The sequence below is a fragment of the Sturnus vulgaris genome, chromosome 3 (assembly GCF_052056855.1).
Source record: "Sturnus vulgaris isolate bStuVul1 chromosome 3, bStuVul1.hap1, whole genome shotgun sequence".
NCBI lineage: Eukaryota > Metazoa > Chordata > Aves > Passeriformes > Sturnidae > Sturnus > Sturnus vulgaris.
In genome coordinates, this window is record NC_142245.1 from 110,092,855 (window position 1) to 110,115,629 (window position 22,775).

Genomic DNA, 22,775 nt, shown 5'->3' on the forward strand with positions numbered 1-22,775 from the left:
GTGAGTTGTGCTTTGTGCCTTGCCAGCCTTGATACCCTGACCTGTTTTTTAAAAAAAGAGACAAAAACGCTGCAGAGACATTGGCATCTTTGAGAAATTCTAAATTTGACTCAAAAGACGACAGAAGAATTCAGAAACCCTGAGAAATTCAAGATAGACCAATGAAGAGTAATTTTTCTCCACGATGTGTGATGGCATGAGAGTGTATAGCAACTTCCTACAGCACAGTCAGTTAATTGATGCCAGACTGTGGCTGTTCATGTTGCTACACCTTTAATTCTAAATACACTTCAACCTTTCAAGCTGTACCTCAGAATCCTGGTATTGAAGACAGTGTTCTTTGCATTCCAATGGTGTTAAACTGTTAATTGTAATATTTTGAACTGAAAATATTTTTTTTCCATTTTTCTGAATAGGGCTATGTTACTATTTAATTTTTTCCTCTTTTTTCATCAATCTTTGATTCACTTTGGAACCTCTCCACCTCCCTAAAACTCCCTAATCCTCCATTTCAGTCAGCCTAGACATCCAGGAAAAATCTAAATAGATGTGAGAGATCCCTAGAAATGTGATCAGGTTTTGACATTTCAAAAACTAAATGTTTTTCATTTTCACATTAAATTTGCAAAGCTTTCAGTGATCAGCAATAGGAATATAAATCTCAACTATGGCATGTATTTAATATTTATATACCTGATTTTGAACAGGAATTAAAGCTAAGGCTTTGTTTTTCAGGAGGAAGTCGTGCAAAGTTCTTGAATTCAAAGCTTTCTATCTTTTAAAAACCAACTGTAGCATAAAAGTAGAACCAAAAAAAAAAAAAAATCTAATTTTCTATATGGTATCTGTTTTCCCCTTCTGGAATTGACGAAATATTTCGCATGCTGAATTGAAAGATGCTAACTCCTTTGGAAGGGATTCTTTTCACTGTAAGCAATTTTAAGAATGTGTGCAGGGAATTGTGTCCTGATGTTTATTCCTGTGACAGACTGATTGAATGAATATTATATTTAAGTGCCATTATTAATGCAGCATAAAAAACTGTGTATCAGACACTGCAAATTAGGAAGATTAAAATTCCCCAAATTTGCCTTTTTTAATATCTGACAGTCTAAATACTCTTTATGTCACTTTTAAATGATGATTAGAAATAAAACAGTGACTTTTCTCCTATGATGGAGCTCAGAGGGTCTGTGCTGATTCAGAAAAACTGAAAATCCAAGCAGTTAGTTTAATAGCTCATAATTAAATTTACAAATCAGGTTTAATTTAAATGAATTATTTTTAAGTGATTTAAATTTATGTAATTCTACAGTGTGCAATTACACTGAAGACTAGTGTTGTTGCTTTGAATGACTGTATTATTATTATGGCAATTTAGAAATGTTTCAAGATATTTTCTAATTGTGCATGTCTCCAAATGAGGTAAAATTAGGCAAAGCTTTTCCTTAAATCATGGAGCCATAGACAGAATAAATAAAAGGAATAGAATAAATTGTAGAATCATAAATAAATATTTTTAAAAACTCTTACCAAATCAGAATATTCTACGTGAAATTTCATAATTACTTATAGTCATGGTGCACTGGTAAAAGTTTTTTTTTTGTTGGTATACGCAATTAATATGAATTCAGATTTAGAAAAAGAAAAGCCCATTGTTTCTATATTTAGCCAGTACATCAAAATCCTTACTTTTGGAATGAAAACTAGCATCCCATAACCAGCTCTATTTATTAATTAGTGCTATGTTATTGAGTGTAGTTGAGAATTTCAGAGGTCATTGGCACTCAGGTACTTTCTGAGGGATATGAAGATTTGTCTTCTCTGAAGCAAATCTTGTTGCAAAGTAAAGGATGTTTAAAATAATTGCACACATCTATGGAACAGTAGAAGTCTGCTGTAGGGTTTAGCTGAGGTGCTGTTAATATTAGCTCATTATATCAATATTTGTAAGATTCAGATTCTCCAAGGTTGTTTCTTTGGAAAGCTGCATATATTCATTATCAGTTTAAACCATCAGCACAAGAACTGCCTTTGTCTTGGAAATATAAATAAAGACTTGTCAGTGGAAGATGAGGACTCTTTCCCACCTTACAAGTGAAGGGAGTGTGTAACAAAGGCTGCAGAAGGGTGAAATTTCAGCTGAAAGTATTAGTTTCATGGTATATCCAATACTAAAAAGCATTAAAATATTTCACAAAAATGTAACTTCTAATGTGTTGGTTTAAATTCTATATTACTTAAGCAAATATTTAAATATTATATTAGTTTTTCTGCATACTTTACATGAATATAATTCTACCTTCCTGCCAAGTATGTCAAAACCCAAATTCACTTCCATTTGCCAGGGTAAATGTTTATTTTGTTTTCCCACATAATGTGCTCTTTTAAGTGTCACCAGGATACCAAATCTGATTGCTTTTTAATAGAGACACGGTGGGGGTTTTTTGCTTTCACTAGGAAACAGGATAAACTATCAGTAAAGCTAATGGTAATGAACCCATATACAGTAGATGCTCTTTAGTCTCCTTCCCCTCATCTCAACACTTAAAAAAAAAAGAAATTCCCATCAAAACTATTGTCGTGGTACCTAATTTTTTACAAATGCATGAAGGGTTTGTAGTAGGAAGTGGTGCTGGGGGGACAGAGCAAGAGACCAGGATATGCAGAACCATTTCTTCTGTCAAATGTGAGCTGAGATGCCTCAGTGAGGCTCCCCAAAACAACTTTTTGGTTTGTTTTGCCATGAAATGGGTGAGATTATTTAAGAGGTGATTCATAAGGAGGTCACTATTAAAAAACTGAGTTTGCTACTTTACTATTTATGTTACAGTACGTCAGCCTACACTGACGTAGCTTTTCACTGGTCAGTGAGTTTCACTTTGACTTTCATCCTACAATCTTAACCAAACTAACAAAACCTGTGTTCATAGACTAAAATCTTGAATTTTCTGCTTTTAAGTGATATATCAGTAAAGTTTCATTGAAAAGCTTCACTTCTGCTTCTGATACAAAATGGAATGTAACTGGCTTAAGTATTGCTGAAAAGTTTTATGCATTTTTCTTTTTTTTAAATTTTTTTTAGTTTTCCCCATATTTTTTCCAAAGAAAGGAATGGAGATGTTTAATAAGAGAACTCCTCTAGTGGCTTTGGATGGTGGGGATTGTTTTGAATTAATGACAGCATATGTTTCTTTGGTTTTATGTAAACACTTAATAATTTTGTGGTATATTCATCAATGGGCATGGTATAAGGGACTAACTAAATAGATTGTTCCAAATTAGTCAAATGAGCTGATGGTTTAAATTAGCTTAATTCCAAATGCTAAATCATGTTGTTAAACCCCAGAATCTTCATGTTTTCCTTTTCCTCTCTAACATTAGAAAGAGAAAAGAGAAAGTAGGGTGAAAAAAAAAAAAAGGGAAGCATTTGCTAATTAAACAAGCTGTCTTTGGGAAAATGATCTCTTCATGATTCTATTTCTCATGTATATAGTGAAGATAATTCTCACAAGGCTACCACAAAGACAAATTTGTATTTAAAGAAATTAAGAAACAATAATGAATACCACCATAGAATTTTTTGCATAGTTAAATAAATAACAATATTAAATAAATCAATTAGCTTTTCACAAAGGAAATATTCACATTAGGCCAGGTTCTGTTCTCAGTGAAGTGAGTACAAGTTAAAAGCAAAAAAAGCATGATGCTTTTGTTCAAAGCCTGTCACTTCAGACAGCAATTTTAGTGTATTCCTTGCTCTTAATACTTGGCACATTGAGAGGTTTGATTGTGCATTTTTCTCCCTCAGCCTGTGCAGGCTGGGAATACACAGCTATGGTGCATCATGGCATCACTACACACAAGCTTTGCACTACTTTTTGATCGATGTAAATAAAATGTAATTTTTTTAATGAGTCTTAAATATTATTAATTCAGCCTTCATTTGCACTCAGCCATGCTCGGATGTCAAATTAGTAGCAGAATCTGGCAGGAGTTCTGAATTTTGAGTCGGGTTGTCTTTCAGATCAGGAAGTCTGGGCTATTCAAAGGCTGTTCAGAGAGCAGCCAATTTCAGCCAGTAGAGCTGGGACATCTCTCTGTTATAAATTGTTATAATTGTTATAACTATAGAATCACAGAATGATTTGAGTTGGAAGGGATTTTAAAGATCTTCCATTTCCAGCCCCCTGCCATGGACAGAGACACCTTCCACTGTCCCAGGTTGCTCCAAGCCCTGTCCAACCTGGCCTTGGACACTTCCAGGGATGGGGAAGACAGAGCTTCTCTGGCCAACCTGTGCCAGGGCCTCACCACTCCCACAGGGAAGAGAGATTATTCCATCCTTATATCCCATCTATCCCTGCCCTCTGGCAGTGGGAAGCAATTCCCTGTGTCCTGTCCTCCCATCCCTTGTCCCCAGTCCCTCTCCTGCTCTCCTGAAGCCCCTTTAGGCTCTGGAAGGGGGTCTAGGGTCTCACTGGAGTCTTCACTTCTCCAGGTGAGCATCCCCAGCTCTCCCAGCCTGGCTGCAGAGCAGAGGGGCTCCAGCCCTCTGAGCACCTTCATGTCCTCCTCTGGAGCCATTCCAGCAAGTCCACATCCTCCTTTTATTGGGGACATGCACATCTCAGGCAATTCCTCTTGGTCAGTGTTTTTCTAAGGGAAGCATTTCCTCTTCAGCTCAGTGTATGACTTATTCCCTGAATTTCATGATGTGATTTTTATCTGGAGTTCCATGTCTTGCAATTATCAAATTAGAAAGGCTTTTCCAGAAGACTAAAGCCCCAACCACAGAATTAGAGTCAGTGGTGTAAATACCACAAGTTGAGAAATGTCTGTATGCTTCTGGTGTTAAGGAGGCAATACATTTTTGAGTACCATTCTGTATTGTTCTCTGGTTACAGCAGACTCTACCAGACAAAATAAAGCTGAGTAATTTTGCATTCTCCAGTCATATGCCAAGGAGAGAACATCTATGAGTATTTAGTACCATGTATTTTAGTTTTAATTAATTAATTGTAATGTTTTCCTTTCAGACATTCATGAATACGCTTACACAATTTCGTCATAAAAGTTGATAGATTTGGACTTGTCATGAAAAATCGCTGAGCTGAAGTGTTTTATTCATATATTCTAGGTGCAGCCTTAAACTGGGGGAGGTGTTTGTAAGGTGGCACCCTACAGCTATTGATATTAATCGAAGCTTTGCAGGGGGCACTACAGAATCAGAACTTCACCTCTAAGTTGTAAGACCCAATCTTGACCTAAGAAGTGGATTGAAGTATTGCACACCAAATTACTTACAAATATAGCAGATTTTTTGTCTTTTTAATTTGTGTGTGCATGCTTCACCATTATTTTGGAAATTTATCCCTTTAAAAAAAAAATTCAAGAAGCAACCTAACTAAAAAAAGCCCCATTAATTATAAACCTTTTTAATTCTCTGACTGAAAGAACATCACCTGCCAAGCATGCCTGCATGGATATGCCTGTAGCATTATATTGCTTGTGAATCTCCTGCACAGAATGGTAATTACTCTTGTGCAGAATGTCAAAAGAAAGGCAGGTACTTTGAGAACTGGCTGTTCAACTGGGAATGAATACAAGACAAGTCTTTTTTATTAAAAGCAAGAGAAAAGACAGAATTATAATTATTAAAAATGAGAGAATTCAAAAGAATATGTATTTTTCATATGGTCTGAAACTTACTCTGCTTTCTGCCAGTCAAAATTTTCCTTAATCTTCTTATGATCTTCTTGTTAAAGTGAAGTTTCAGGAGGGCATTTCACAGTCTCTGTCAAGAAACCTCATTAACAGAGTTAACCTTACAGGACAATGAATTTCATCACAAATGTTTCTTACCAGTATGTACCTTGGCTTCACTTCACTTCCTTTTCAACATAAAGAGTGTAAGAACAATTCTCTTGAAGACTTCTTTCATTTCTCATTTAACATTTGCTAAACTCTAAAATCTTTTTAGAACCATATATTAATGGTGGCTATTAACCACGCAGAGTTTTGCCATGGAAATTTTTTTTTAATTAGGTTTATTGTTTTATTTGCATTTACCAGTTAAAACCAATGAGAAAGAGAGGGCTGGTCCCCAGCTGTTCCCAAACTTCCCTACTGCTGAGTTTACAAAATTTATTGAATGTGCTTCTTAACAAGTTGTGGCTCTAAAGTGAGTAATTCTGGCCACGTTGTAGCTGGGTGAATAAATAGAATATGTCTGGGAATTGAGTTTCACTTAAACTAGTATGTCTAGGATTGACTGCCAGGTTAACTTTGGGCTGAAACAACCCCCTTCACCTCCTGCCATTCCATTTGGATCAGCAGGACTGGATCTCCCAGCTCTCTCCCACACCCAGGATGGTGAAGAAGTGTGTGAGGTGTGTTGTGTATTTTTAGCCTTGGGGCAAAAGCCACTCCTTGAGTTTCTGGCCACAAGTCCGAACAGTGTGTCAGCTAAAAGAAATATTTAAAAAATAAAGTGTGATGTCTGATTTTGGCCGCCACTAAGAGAAAAAATTTAAAGCTCAAGATGCAAAAGAGGCTGCTTTGCTGTCTGTGTCTCCCACGCCTTGCAGTGATCCCTGTTTTGGTGACTGCAAGATTTACTGGTGAGGTGCTAAAGCTGTTTATATGAACCTCATTCATGAATGGATACAGAGTCAGGCTAAGTTTTCAGAGGAATGCTATCCAGAAGATATAAAGGTATCGTCATATTAACATGGTATGTAAAGTTTTTGATGTACAGCCAGATGGAAACCACAGGAAAGTGCTACAATGTCCTCAACCAGAAAAGTGAGGGAAGTCAGTAGTCCTGATATATTAATATATCAATATATCCCACATAACTTTTTTCATTTGGTAGCATAGTTTATCCAAAATTATTTTATGTTTTTTGGAAAGTGCTGATAGAAGATAGCCATAAATTTAACACACAGTTTTACAAAATTCATGATGATGCTTATTATAGAAGAAAAAAATATTTTCCTGTAGAAATCAAAGGTATTCCATGAAATGGAAATGTTTCGTTTCCAGGTTCCTGCCCTACATTTCAGACTAACAGTAATAAATTTAGACAAGGAATTTGGATATGATATGGAACCGGTTCAAATACATACAGTATGTGTAGATTTTACATATGTTCAAGGGCAAAGTATTACAGGGGCAGTGAGTCCCTATCAGGAGGTCAGTTTTATTTATTCCTTAAGCAATGAGATCATGACTGCTGGGGATTAATCCATTCATTTTGTTATTGTCTGTGCAATTTCATTTGCTTTCTTTCCTCATAATTCCTTTGAAATTTTACATAATATTAAATAGTCCTTCCAGCTCCCTTCCCCCTAGTTATCTGCATATATTTTGCTAGATTACATGTTTCATAGTTCCACGAGATGAATGCAGTTAACTTTCAGCAGGGCACAAAGCTGCCTTTGTTTGTTCTTGAATCACTTGGAGATCAGAGCAGGAACTGAATTTACTGAGTCATTCTTTACTCTTGGCCATTGCTTGGCCCTGAAATGGAAGTTGTTGCCCTGTTGGTGCTGGTGGTGCTCTCCTCTCACTCATCCGAGGAGGATTCATTTGGCTGAGGATGCCTGAGCTGTGCAGAGTTGACCTAATCCAGCATCCCTTGGGCTCCGTTGCTGATAGCCACAGCTGATGAGCTTCAGACAAATTCATAATGTCATTCATTTGACATTTTAAACACCGAGTTCAGGATGAAGTTGCTAACTGAAGCTGTCTAATGTCTTTTTTTGCAATAAAAGGACTTTAGGTGACTAATTGGGTCTTCAGTTCTTCAAGTGAATTCCATCTTTTGTCTCTGGACAGGAATTCTATAATGAAGATTATAATTTTTAAAGTATATGTCAATTAATATTTAATAATTAATAATTCACCCTTTTTTTCTTGTCATTTACAGTTGTATATCCTTAAAATCTCTGTAACAGAGATTTTTTAAGTTTTTTTCTTAAGGTTTTAAGGTCTGAAACTCTGTTTATTGCAGGGAATGATGCTAATAATACTGTGGAGAAAAAAGCAAAACTCTTTTTACTGTGAAAATGCATTAAAATTGAGATCAGCTACCAGAAAAAGACCATCTTTTCTTCTAATATTGGGAATTATGTTCCTAGCACATGAGCACTCAAAGCCTGCATTAAATCAAAGGCCCTAAGTTTGCTATGCAGATTTGTTCAGCTTGATGGCTGCTGCAGAATATGTGATATGTTCTGTAAGAGGTGGATAAAGAAAAACCCTGGATGTGTGTACTTTATAGCCAAATCAAGTGTTACATTGCAAAACCTATTGATCTTTCCCCAAGTGACGTTTTTATTTTCTGTATAAAACTCTGAGTAAGGTTAGACTTTGAAAATGCTTACTCTAATCCCCCCCTTTTTTTTCTTTGCTTACCAATTGAAGAGATTCTCAGAACAGTAAATCCTTTTTCCTCTATTTAGCAGAAGTCTTCAGATAGTGATAATCCTCAGATAATGTCAAAATTCAGAGACTAAAAACGTATTTTCAGCATATTTTGTAAATACGTCAATATTGAGCTACCTTGCACTTGATTTCTCAGGACTTTTTTTTTTTTTTTGTAAATCTAAGTAATTTTTCATGGAATCACAGAATAGTTTGGGTTGGGAGAGGCCTTACAACATAATCTCACTCCAATTCCCTGCTATGGGTAGGGACCTCTTCCAGTATTCCAGGTTGCTCACCCTGACCTTGGACACTTCCAGGGATCCAGGGGCAGCCACAGCTTCTCTGGGCACCCTGTGCCAGGGCCTGCCCACCCTCACAGTGAACAATTCCTTCCCAATATCTCATCCATCCCTGCCCTGTGTCAGTGTGAACCATTGCCCCTTGTCCTGTCCCTCCATCCCTTGTCCCCAGTCCCTTTCCAGCTCTCCTGGAGCCCCTTTAGGCTCTGGAGGGGGCTCTGAGCTCTCCCTGGATCCTTCTCTTCTCCAGGTGAGCACCCCCAGCTCTCCCAGCCTGGCTCCATAGGAAACGTGCTCCAGCCCTTGGAGCATCTCCATTGCCCTACACCCTCCCTGCAATTTGGGCCTTGACCACCCTGCAGGCCACCCACTGCAGAGCTGTCAGCACACAGGGCCCTGTTATTCTCTAGTCTAAATAAAAAAAATTAAATTATTTAGGATTCTATTCAGGCAATATCAGTCCTTGCAGGGCAGCTTTGGTTTTCCCTGGGGTGGCCACCTGGCTCCTTTGAAACCGTGATAGGCTCACAATGAGAGTTCTTGAGCAGAGGGAATCAGGGAATCATGCCACCAAGATGAATATGTGAGAGTTTGGGAAGCCAACACCTTCATCCCAACATTGTTGCCAAGCACAGGGGTGTCCAGCCGTGCCTCATACGTTTTTCAAATGTTCCAGCTCAGCAGCCCTCGGCACATTTCCTCCAAACACGGAGCAGTCCGTGAGCAAGTCAACGTTTGGCCTCCTGCCTTCTTCCCCCCACACAAAGAGCTTTGTATGTCAAGTGTGAAAGCTTCAGAACAGAATAAAAATAAGATTATTTTTCATCCTGGATGGTAGGTGACAACGTGCAATTCTTTACCTTTTTCTTTCCTTTCCCTTTTTAGTTCTTTTTGCTGAAAGAAAGATATAATGCACCACATTTTTGGAAGACTAAGCAGACGTTTACTGTGCCAGGTCCTATCTACTGCATCCTTCAGCATGTTCCAAGGAAAGCATGCAAAGTATTTTAACTCTGCTGTACAGCCCATAACTCAGCTTCTTAACTGCTTGGAGTGACTAGTACTACTAGAGAGGGAGTAAAAACTATCTATTTTTTAATTCTTTTGATAAACCAATTGAGCAGTGTCATTGCTGCCATTTGTTGTATCTGCTTTCAAGCTGAGGTTGCTTCAAGGTGGAGTTTTATTAGAAGTTTCACTATTTTTTCATATCAGAAAGATTCCCAGCAAACTGGCATTTATTCTGATGAAAGAGGACTTCTGTTTTGTTGGAGTGACTTGCTGCTCCTTCCAACAACAAAATTTAGAAAATTTCACTTGTATAGACTTGTAGTTGTTTCTTAGCCTAAGCATCCTGTATAATTTCTTGTTTTCAAAAAAATAGTTGAGAGAGAAAAAAAACCCTGAAAAATTATAAGTAGGTATCCTTTAGACCTACAGATAAAATTATTTTAACAAATTTTGTGACACTCTCAACACTGGATCCCATTTCCTTTAAACTCTTTTGGCCTGGAGTCATGCTATGTTCACAGTAATGTCCTCACTCTTTCTTCTCCCTTTTTATCCTATGTCACTGATTTGTTTTGAGTTTATAAGATACACCTTAGCAATGCAAAAGTAAGGGAACATTACATTTTTTCGAAGCAGGGATGATATAGGAGAAAAAAAAATAAAACACTGCTTGTGATCTTGAGAAGTGAAGAGGAAAAAGATGTTGTCTTTGGGTTGGTGTTTCCTTAAAGATGACCCAGCTGTGCCACTCATTTGTTCATTTCTGCTGCACTAGATGGTTATTTATAGACTATTCTGAAACTGAAAGAATGTCTCTCTTTATCCTTCAAACTGTGAGGTTCCATGCCATCATGTGAGGGTTCTTTTGTTAAAGTGAATTAAGAAAAAAAAGCAAAGTCCAGTTATTTATGACAAACACTATTTTATTTAGTGGCGGTTTAGAGCATCAGACTGGAATCCACCTTTAAGAAAGAAAGAATTATTTTAAAGAGAGAATTGAAGGAAGAAAACAATTCTATTTCACATATATGTAAGTAATTTTGCTAAATAAAACTATTTGTACAGAGAGAAAGCAATTGAAAGTATTTATTTAGTATATAAGAACAGCATTAAATTCAGTGTTTAGAGAACTCCTGTAGACAATTTGTAGAGAGAAATTAAGTCTCTATTGGAAAAATCCCTCAGCAGCACTTTTCTTTTAATAAAGCTTTGAGTTTTTTCACTTACAAAGAAATTTGTGCTACTTATAATGAAACCTGTAGACTTTGACAGTCTGCATTTTCAGAGCTTTGTGGTCTATTTGCTCAGAGTAGCCATTGCTAAATCATTTAATTTAACATGACTGCTTTTGGGATTAATCTGGTTTTGCAGCTTCCAGATTACATTATGGGATGCCTGTGAATGTTAAAGTATCCTTGTCAAATTTCTACATGTTGGGTTTTTTGTATCATCTCAGGTAGGACTTTGAAGAATAATTCCTCACATTACCGTGTCATATGATTTGTTTTTCCACGCCTTCCTTGTTGTTTCAAGGGGTTTAAAATCTGTTGGAGGGCTGAATGTGAAGGGTTATAGCCAATGGTTTAACATATAGGTGCCAAGCAGGAAAAAAAGGATTACAGAATTTAAACCACATTGCAAAAAACCACAGCTTTTAAAATTATTTGAAGAAGATATCTCTTAAATATGTGAAAAATTAAACCCTAAATTAGAGGCTTTTATAAAGCATAAAGTAAAATTATACAAGGAATTCTAGGACTGCTGTTTCTAGGATGTATTATGTGAGAAGTGTCCTGTGCTATGCAGAAGTTCAGATTAGATTATCTCTGTGATGCCTTCTGTTTTTAAAAGTATAGCTGAAATAATTCAGGACCAAAGTTGAGTTCTGTAATGGGTTGAAGTTACAACATGGATTGTGAAAATTATTTTTAAAGGAATACAAACTCAATCTATACTTAACATCTTGTTGGAATGGATTAACTGAAAATTTTTACTAATATGAAATGGCAGCTCCTCAAAATGTGGTCAGGTTGTCAGAGTCATACATAGGAGAACTGGAAAATGCCTGAGTAGAACAGTTTCTACCATGGTGGCTAAAGGACCAAATACAGTCAAAAGGATTGACTGGGTAGAGAGGAAAAGAAAGGACTCTCCAGGTGTGTTCCTGGTCAGCTTGTGGTTTAGTTTACAGCTAAATTGAATATGTTGACTGTGAAGCAGATCTTGTAAGTGACAGGTTGGATGGTTGTAGAAGAGAGACCTAAAAGGCAGAGTATAGAGGAAGAAACTGTAAATTTGAAGTGCTAATTTTATTTAATTTCTTTTCCCCCTGATTTGGGAGCTGATAAAGCCAAATGCAGGTTGTATAGCATGGAGATACATACATACATATATACATATATATATATAACCAATAGCCCCATTGTCTTCTATTAAATCAGATTGAAGAACTCTGTGATTTTGATTTCATCAGATGTAAAATTCTTCAGGACATCAGAGCAAAATTTGTGTCTGTGTGTGGTTTTTCCCTTGTGTTTTGTCCTTAGTGTGAACACGCCTGTACCTTTCATTCTTTGTGGATGGTTTCTTGAGCTTCATGGACTCACTGCACAAGCACAGTCTTGGTGCCATCAGCCCCTCCTGGCACCACTTTGTATCCGTAGTGATAGTTCAGGTGTGATGATTTATTCATTGATTTAGTTTGGAAGACGCTTACATTCCTTTCCTTGTTGTTTCTGCTTGTTTGAGAGATTGGACTCAGCTGTCTGCTTCTGGCAGGGACACTCCTTTTTAATCTAACTACTGCTTCCTGCCTCTGATACGTGAAGTGTTTAATCTCTTGTGGAGACCAGATCTTTACCTAGTGAAAATCACCCCTGCTCTGTTGAAGTAAACAAAACTCAAGCACCTGCTCAGACCTAACCATGGACTTCAGTGCTGCTTCAACCGTGATTCAATTACAGCATCCTGTATATGTGGAGGGGAGGGTGTGCAGTGTTTGTGGTTTTGTAACTTGACTCTTTTGAGATTCATTCTTTTGGTTGGCACTGGACTTCATGTGAAATACATTCTTAAATGCAGTTAGTGAACATTTGGATATATTCTTTTCTCCCACAAGCTCTAATTCAATCTAATTTCCTTTCTTTTCCTGTAGTATTCAGAAGTATAAAAATTCAGGCATAAATTAAGAGTGAAAAAAAAAAGAAACAGACACATGTACCATTTATTTATTACTGTGTATTGAGTGTGGAAAGGGACACTTCAATGCCATTCTCTGTCTGGCATGTCAGTGTGTTGGAATTTATTCATTTCACAATTTAGAAGCACACAGGTTCAGCTCTGCGCAGTGCAGAACATGTTGGCCTCAATCCAGGAGAACATTTTACTTTTCTGGCCATCTGTAAACACACAGGCAGAATATTCATGTGCTTCAGTTTAAACATGCAGCAGGGCAGCAGTGCTCAGCACCTCTCTCCTCTCAGCCCTCACCACTGGGCTGGGTGAGCAGGCAGGTTTTGAAAATAAGAATTGACACGCTCCTCTGGGAAATTTAACTCACAAGACTAATAACCCATCTGTGGTTTATATTTCTGCATCTTGACTTGTTCAATGCATGTTTAATTTGGGAGGGTTGCTTCAAGGTTGTGGCGAGGGCGCTTTGGTGCTATAATTTCCGTTGTGGAATTCAGTCTTGTTGGAATAAGGTACATCATGTACTTTTACTCTTTTGTCAGAGAGCAGAAAGACAAACACGAACCATGGACTCAGTCCAGTATGCAGAATTCTGTGAAAGTCGGCAACTGAGTTTTTGTAAGTATTATAATGGCTGCACTATGTTAAAATATTTGATTATTATTTCATTTAATAGAGAGCACACCAGAATCTCATGTTTTTTGAAAGCACTTTTGTTTCATCCACAATAATTAAACTTTAAATTCTTTGTCTGTGTAACTCTTGGGAACAGTTAATTTAGCAGTGTTTCAGGCCGTCAGGCAGAGTATTTTATTTTAATATTTACCAAGCTTTCTGTGTGCTCAGATACTGAGTTGGTGGGAATGACTGCAAAGACAGAACTGGTGAGGAGTTAATGGATTAAAACCACCTGAGTTTTGCCTGAAGTCTGTCATGGTGGTGCTAAAGTCGGCACATTAGCAAAGTTTCATGGCTGCAGGTTTTTTGGAATGCCTCTAAAATTAGAGAAGAGCAGCAAGTTTTGCTTTTATTTCCCAATCCGCAGAGACACAAAGAGCTAACTAAAGAGTCTTTTCTATTTTAAGCTGTAAGCTCCTGCTGTGGAATTTATTCACCATTAGCCAAGTTCATCAGTATACACCATTCCAACACTAATAACATGATGACAGAATTAGGGCTTTACTAGCACTGAAAACCAACTTACTAGAAGTACTTGTGGGCCACGACTATAATGAGCTGTAAATTAATGGGCTTGATCATGTAGCAAAACATCATTACAGAAGTGGTTAAGTGATGACTAAGGTTTTAGGTCAAATGTCAGAGAAAGGGAGGTGAAGGAGCCAGTAAAAATCATGACAAAACAGCACATGATCCTACAACATGGACTTGAACACAGTAGTGTCTTTAAAGGAGAGACCTTATCTTGTTGTTCCTTCTAAATTCAAAGAAAGAATGACTCATTTATGGCAAATAAATGACACATTTGAGATACTGTTCTCCATCAGCAAATGTCAGCAAACGTAGGAAAACATGTTTTGTAAGCATTTCTTTTTCTAATTCAATATGGTTTTTTACATTTAGTTATAATTTGGCATCACACATCTGTGAACCATTAGATAAATGATACTTCAGATTAGGGCGACTTCAGGAAATGAGAGGTTTGTGATAAAGTCATTTTTAAAACCCCAAAATTGCCATCTGGAGACAGAACAAATAAAAATCTTAAATTTGCAAAATAAAATAGAATGTTGCTGACCAAGAGATTGTGATCTATAAAAATATCTCAGTGTTATTTTCACAGTGTTTTTAAATGACCATGTCTATATAGTTCTTTTTCACTCACATTTAATGTCATTAAAGAATAAGAGAATTACAGTGGTTAGAAAATAGTGCCAAGAGAGACTTAGGCACAAATTCAATTGCACAAAATGAGCTCAATTAGACAGAACATACTAAAGGCCATGCAGAACATTTGTCCAAAGGCTTTTTAAACTTATTTATTTTAGTAAAAATTGATTGTGTTACTATGTTTAACGAAATGTATTACTGTAATAGAAGCCCATAAAAATTGTTTCATAAGAGAATGAACGTGGAAGGGACTTCAAGAAACCTGTTCTACAAAATATAATAATAATCACAGCTCCAGATATTTCTGCACTTTTGAAGACAGGCAAAAGAACAAAAGAAAAGGTCTCTCAAAGGATCAAGTACTACAGAAATGCAAACTTAATTTCTAGGGAACATTTTGTGATCACTTTATCACTTTCACACTTCTCATGTTTCTTTCTCTTTTTTTCTTTCTTTTTCTTTTTTTTTTTTTTTTTTTGGGTTTGTTTTGTTTTTGCCTTTTGGGGTTTTTTTGTTTGGTTTGGTTTGGTTTTTTGTTTTTTTGTTTTTTTCTTTCTCTGGTGATGCAATGTAGTCTTCTATAACCTCCTGAATAAAAATAACCATTATTTTGACCTTTTGTCTGTTTAACTGACTTGTGTGTAGCTTTATATTTCTGTTTGAAAATTCTTTTTGAAAGAGTTGTTTCCAATTCCTTCAGATGATATTTCCACCTTGTATTTACTTTGTTTTGGTTGTCCTGTCTCACAAACAGCCCTCATTAAGATCTCTGTCTCAATAGCTCCTTTCTGTCCACAGATTTCTATGATCATCTTGTCCACCACTGACCTAAGTAAGATCATCCTCTTTTCCCCTCCTTTCACTCTCTGAGCAAATTTTACACTTCATTATCCCATATTTTTCTCAGCCCTTTTTCTGAATTGATCTTTCCCGTTACCAGTGTGAAGTTCTTGTAGGAATGTTGATTATAAATCTATCCTTATTTCTTTCTATCCAAAGCACACTTAAAAGACACTCTTGTACAAATAAATTTGGTTCACATGTCAGCACCTCAGCCCTCTAAAGTTAACACCAGGACTTCTAAATTCTTCTGTCCTTCATTTGTCTTTGCTGTTAATAATACAGTTATATCAATTTTATCTGGACTCATATTTGTATTGATTTCTTTTAGTGTTTTTAATTCATCTAAGATACGATGCAATCATTTTACTTATTTTCCAGTAATTCTAAAGTCAGTTTGTCCAGTCCACACTCTTCTGAGGCTGACCCTTCCTTGTTCTGAAATCTCCTGTTTGATCAATTATCTTGTGTTTTTTCTCTTTATTCCATGTGCTTATGGGTCTCCAAAATGTATGAAATAACAGTCTTTCCCCACTGGTTCCATTTTGATAATTACTTCTTTGGCCAATTAAGTCACACACTAATTGCTTCCATTTTGCAGTATTTCTGTAACCCAAAAGAATGGATTATTTTGGCCTATCTGTCATTAACTTTTCTTTTTCCCCTTATGGTTTTAACTGACAGCAAAGAAAGCATCCAAGTTCCGTGACTGGCTGGACTGTAGCAGTATGGAAATAAAGCCAAATGCAGTTGCAATGGAGATTTTGGCATATTTAGCATATGAGACTGTGGCCCAGGTAAGGGACTGATTGAACTCTAGTGAAAATTAATTAATTACTCTTGGAGATACTTCAGCCTCAGGGTCTGGGTTGTAAGCCCCTTCAGAAATGCAGTCACTACTTCAGCTCTCCAAGCTAACTGGATTCATGGAGTCGTGGGATGGTTTGGGTTGGAAGGGACCTTAAAGCTCATCCAGTTCCAATCCCCAGCCATGAGCAGGAACACCTTCCAGTAGAGAAGCTCAAAAATCAATCCAGCCTGCCTTTCAATTTGCTGTGTGACAGATCTGTGCTGTGCTGTGTTCATCCATTTCATAGACAAACAGAAATGTTTTATAACAGCTGCAGAAGAGAGGGGAGTGCAGCACAAACCTTTTTCAAGTCCAAACTGAAACCACACACTTTGCTATGTGACCTTTGGCAGTGCACTGAGGCTCATTCAGTCCCATTGCACAACTGGATTAGAAAGAAAGATTTCCTGGAAAGCAAAATGTTACCTTAGTGCCAAGCTGAGCCCTATTGGGTAGATAGATTGCTCCATATATTTACAGAAGTGGAAAAGAAATGCTCTTTAGGCTGAAATATCTGAATAACTTTATTTTCATCTGAGAAACGCTGAGAATGTTCTGCTTCAACCCACAACCCTGACTCTCCATTGTTACAATGGCATTTTTAGTATCATGTCAGTAACCTCATCTGTTTTACCCCTCCAGCTGGTGGACTTGGCCCTTTTGGTTAAACAGGACATGACTCCCAAAGCTGGTGACCCATTCAGTCATGCCATATCTGCCACTTTCATACAGTACCACAACTCTACTGAGGTAAAACTTGCTTTTTCACATATTGATGCATTTTATGTTTTGCTTTTACATGTATTTTCTTCCAGAGTTTTCATAATTGAATGTAGTATTGATACAGACTTCTATTATAGAGTTTATGAACTCTGAAGTTATGGATTTAGATGGAAAAACATTAAATTATAATTCTGAATGTTAAATTCGTAGCAGCATCTTTATAATCAAATAAAAATCATCTTGGGTGAAAATTCCTGCTTCTCTGTGTTCAAGGCTCTGTTGCAGATTTGAAGATTAAAGTTTACAAAATTGGCAAGTGCACTAAATACTGTGTTGCATGCATTGATATTATACACATCTTTGTAGTAACTTTTAGGATGAGAAAACCAAATTCTGTACTGCATCTCTTCCAACAGGGAATCTGAGAAAGAAATAATTGGGTTGGGGTTCATTTGTGATTTGATTATGTTTTGGCTGTTTGACATCTTGCTTTTGCAGCCACATCTCCTAGGGCAGTCTACGAGTGTGAAGAGCAGTCTTGACTCCCCTGAGAACACACCACCCCCTACACCCACCCCGCCAGCATCAGCAGGGCAGCAGCACCTTGGGAAAACCTCCTCAGGAGCCTTGGGGAATGGTGGAATTGGACAGGACTCCACTAAATCCAAACAAAGGAAAAGAAAGAAGGTATTTGGTGCACAGTCCTGGAGGAAAAAAAATGAAAACGAAGCGAAAACATCCTCAGGGAATCTTCACAAAATCACAGAATGGTTTGGGTTGGGAGGGACCTTGAAGATCATCCCCCACCGTGGGTGGGACCTCTTCCACTAGACCTGGGTGCTCCAAGCCCTGTCCAACCTGGCCTTGGGCACTTCCACAGCTTCTCTGGGCAACCTGTGCCAGGGCCTCAGCTCCCTCACAGTAAATAATGTGTCTTGTCTTAAATATTCATTTTAACCTATATCATATATTACCAGGCATTGTTCTAGGGCCAAATGTGTGGGTTGATATTCTTTTCTATCAGAATTACGCTAAATTTTCCTAATAATGTCTGCAAACTGAATTTCGTTAAGGTGGCAGCTCCTGCTTCTAAGATAACCTGCTTCTCTGAAGGCACAGCAGTTGTCACCACCCCAAATGACCATCCCCTTCTCTGACAGGGGCAGCAAGCACAGGTTTTAAAGGTCAAAATATAAGCAAAATAGGCAAAGAGGTGCTGGTGATTTTCCTGATCCCAGAAACCTGAGGTAACTGCTGCCTTTGCCTTTAACAGTTTTGCCTGACTTGCTTCATTTTTATACCAGTTGTTTGCATTCGAGCTAAATATTTGTTAACTTTGCATAAAGCAGGGATGTCTCATATTCAGAGTATGAAATATAAGTGTTACAATTCTTGTCTGCTGTTGCAGAGTCTTGGTGTTCTGAGAGGGATATATGTACCTAAAACCCACGAGAGAAATCAATGTGATTAAATAAACTGGATAGGAAAACCTGTGCTGGTCACTTGGGGCTGTTTTGAGGAAACAATGAGCTTCTCAGCTCATTTTCCTGGAAAGCAATGGAATTACTTGGGATTTTATCAAGTGTTTTGTTATTAAAAAATACTCTTCAGGGTAAAAGTGGTGATTCCTACAGTGATAAGGTAGAAAAAAATGTATTTTCTCCTTCTCGTGTCATCAGTGCTATGGATAGTCCTGAAGTGTTCAACTTCCTCCTATCCTTATTATACACTAGTTAGAAGGCTTTTAGTGAATCCTGGAAAGACTTGTGCTTTTTCCTCTTCCTTTTTTATTTGATTATGTTTTGTTCCTGTGGCTGATTTTCATTATAATTCCTAGAAACAGAAATTTAGCTGGAGGTGCAGTTTTTGATACATTATATTTTACTGATACTGTGAGTTTAAGTTCTTAGTGTTTGACTAAATGTCTTTGAAAATAATTATATTCAAAAAAGTGCAATTTTAATTTAATGTTCTCATGACTTACTCAATTTTCATAGGTATCTACTGGATATAAATGAGGCAGACAAGTTAACTTGGTGAAAAGTACTATTTTTAGGCCATGAAGTCCCAGTCCAGCAGAAAATATCTGAGTTTCATATTCCCTTTATGGATGTCAATCATCAGGAGAAGAATCTGCCATCATATTATGAATAATTCTGTGTGTACTCACAGGCTCCAGTGGACTCAGAGCTCTTGAAAATAAAACATTTTGTAAAAAATATCCCAAGTTTGAGAGCATTAGGATATGATGTGAATTTATGAGTGGGCCATGGATGTGTGTATATTAAAATTCAGTGTATAATTAAAGTTTTTCCCATTCTCACTATTACAATTTTCATGAACTTATTGCCAAGCAGCCATCATTAGAGAAGTCATCTGAATTCTGGCAAGCAGCTGTGTCTAGGTGGAACCTAAAACAACATTTCAGGCTGGCTAGCAAGGAAAAAAGAATAACTTTTTCTTTTAAAATCCCAGGAAAATTATTGTCCAATCAGTGTGCCAGTGGCAGTGAATTCTTATTTTTACCTATTTATTTTTACCTATTTATTTGGGTCCGTTATCCAAAAAGTCACTTGAAATTTTAAAACTTTCCAGTTTGAAGTAATTAATTTTTTTTTTGCATCCTTCTAATATCCTTATGTTACATGTTTCAGCTTCAGCTTTCAAGTTGATACTATTCAATGGTGATTTTGGTGTCAGACTGCTTTCCACTTTGTGTGCTTGTTCAATATTTTCCCCACCCCTTGACATAATAATAAGAGCCTGAAATGTTTTAAAAATAATTTCATATTGCAATATGACTTAAATGACCTTTTCATTTTAGTTTGAACGTTTTCTGCTCTTTTCAATTGCAACATAGAGCAGCACTAGGTGAAAGATTTAAATGGGCTAACATGGTGTTCTTTGGGTCTCTTAAGCAAAGTTCATGTAAAAGTCCTCTTTAATTTGTTAATAGCTTTTTTTCTCTGATCTAGTGTGTGGCACCAATGATGTGTATCCTCAGGAAAAAAAAAATAAAAGGGTCCATTTTAAAAAGGTTTATTTTCATACTTTATGCACTGTAGGTCTGTTGTGTGTTTTTGATTTAGTAACAATTTATGTGTTTTTCTGTTGCAGAGCACTGCAGCCTGTGGGATGGAGGCTCAAAGTGATGCCATCCAGCCCAGCCACATCAGAGAGGCCATTCGACGCTACGGCCACAAGATTGGCCCCCTTTCCCCATTCACAGTACGTAATAACAGAGTTATAAAAAGTTATATTTATAATCTTAAAGAACTCTGATTTTCAAGTGGTCAAATGAAGAAGCTTTGGAATTGTTGAGAGCAATTTGTGGTGACTGTAATTTTCTTTATAAAAGTGGCATAATTCTCTTGGGAAATAAAACTTAGTAATTTCTGTCTCTTTTTGGAAAGACAAAAAAAAGTTGTTGTTTTTTTTTTTCCTTTCAAATATTATTTTCTTTCAATTACAAATTATGCTTTTTTGTTAGTGCTTGAATTTTCTGTTTTTCCAAAGTTTAGGTTTACAGTTATTTTAAATTATATGTATTCCAATATGGTGAAGAGCACTTTATATTCCAAAATTAGTTTGTGTCAGATACTGCTTCTATTGCATGTTGAACTCTCAAGTGACACATTTACGGTTGGGGAAAGAAGAGAATGGTTTTTTTAGACAACTTTGAACCTCCACTGAAATGTAATAGAACTGAGCTTGTGGTAAAACACTGATGGGTTCTGAGGTTTTGCCATCATTTTTTCTATGCAAATTGTAAATCCATTGTTCAGAGTAGCCAAACGAATTCTTTATTTAATTTTCTCCGCTGATGAAAATGTGAAAACAGTCCATCTCCAATGTCATGAATTGGAGTCATTTTCTTCTCATCTACTGTTCTGTGTGGCATTTATCTTTCTAATCTCAGAATATCGGCAATTAGAAAATAATAAATATCAAAGAAATCATTATAGGAAAAAACAAAATCCACCAAACAGGATCTCAGCTCCTAAAAATCTGGAAGAAATTGTCCAGTTTCTGAGAGGTTTTAGGAAACACAATTTATTCTGAATTTGGATTAATTCATTTACGTGAAAGTGATACAGAAATATATGAAGGCCACAAATATAAAGGAAATAGTGTGACTTCAGAAGCAAGGAGTAAGAGAAAATAGGAGAAAATGAGTAGGTGAAGTTTTAATTTTCCTAGTGCCAAAACTAATCAGTGCTTTTTTAGATGTCAGTGAAAGTTTGATTTATTAATGATAGTCAATACACAATTGCAATGAATTGTCTTTATGTAACTTCACCTTTCTTTTTTGCCACTCAAAAATGCTAGATTAATATCATGTAAAATGTTGGATAGAATTTCCAGTCCAAAACAGAAAAATGTCTTTAACAGAAGTTTGCTAAGAGATATAGTTAAGAATATGGCAATAGCTTCTGAAAGCAGAGAATGTATTTAACTTTATTTTAAAAAAGTAAAAAGCTCGCATAAACAGCTGTAGAAAGTTGAATCTTCCCTCCCTGACCCTCACTAAAAGTGGTTTGGTCAATTATTAACCAAAGTTCAAATGTTTTCTTCAACCACAAGGTATAATAAAATACCCTGGTTTGGGTTGGGGTTTTTTTATGTCCTCCACTCTTGTGAACTTCCCAAACAGTGCAACTGAACAATTTAATTTGTGAACATTACCTACAGTCAACGTGGTTGATGAGAGGAGCAGATCTTGTTCCCTCTGAGCAAGCCAAGAATAAGAGGGAATCTTGGGTCAGCTTCTGGATTCCTACAGATGTTGTAGAGCTGTAACACGATTCTGCTTTTAATGAAAAGGCTCAGGAAAAGTATTTTGAGAGGTATTGCAGAGTCTGCATTTAGGTCCTTTCCTCTGTGAGTGCCCTCACTGGAGTTTTGGAGAGGGACTGGCAATGACAATTGTCCATGCAGCAACCAGAAATGCCGGGTCTTAATTTGGCACAAATGTGGACGGAGCACTGAGTACCCTCTGCAATCTGCATTAATGCAGATTTCCACAACAAATACAATTTAATGATGGCCAGATCTGGTGGTGTGTGTATAACCAAACCTGAGGAAATGAATCAACAGAACTGATGCAGATTTTTATGTAATCAGGCATGGCCATTTCCTCAAATCTCAGCAGCAGGACCTGTGTGACAGAGCCCATGTAGGCAGTGCTAAACATTGGCAAAATATTAGAAGTCTGATCTGCTCTCTTCTGAGGGTGTCTGAGGGGAAAATTGTATCAGAAGGCTCTAAACCCTGCCCTGAACTCTTTGGAGCAGCTAGAAGGGATATTGTAATGGATCAGTGTAATAACAACAGACTGGCAGTTGTCAAGGGGCTGCTGCATTCGTAAAGTTCATATCTGAGCCCAAACCACCAGGGGATGAGTTTTCTAACAGGCAAAATGGAATTTAACATTTCTGTTGTCCTGCATAAGGATGGATGATGTGGAAAGAGAGCTGCCAATTGCATCCCAGCAGTTCTTATGGAAAGCCACTTTTTAAAAAAGAGTTGAGGAGTGAGAAAGCTTCATGTCTTTTCAAGCTACTGAATAGCTCAGTCCC

The 22,775-nt window shown here is 37.0% G+C and overlaps 1 protein-coding gene across 5 annotated transcripts in view; it reads left to right on the plus strand.

Annotated features, from left to right (window-relative positions):
• SUPT3H (SPT3 homolog, SAGA and STAGA complex component) overlaps nt 1-22,775 on the plus strand; it is a 251,699-nt gene that overhangs the window by 182,382 nt on the left and 46,542 nt on the right. For 3 of the 5 annotated variants that reach the window (XM_088162517.1, XM_088162521.1, XM_088162518.1), the window contains exons 7-11: nt 13,478-13,553; nt 16,308-16,420; nt 17,116-17,223; nt 17,695-17,883; nt 20,314-20,493. In XM_088162517.1, the coding sequence (XP_088018643.1) occupies nt 13,478-13,553; nt 16,308-16,420; nt 17,116-17,223; nt 17,695-17,883; nt 20,314-20,478 (651 nt within the window). In that variant the 3' untranslated portion in view covers nt 20,479-20,493. Of the gene's footprint in view, nt 1-13,477; nt 13,554-16,307; nt 16,421-17,115; nt 17,224-17,694; nt 17,884-20,313; nt 20,494-22,775 lie in introns of those variants that run through there. The other 2 variants (XM_088162519.1, XM_088162520.1) reach the window with 1 other exon arrangement.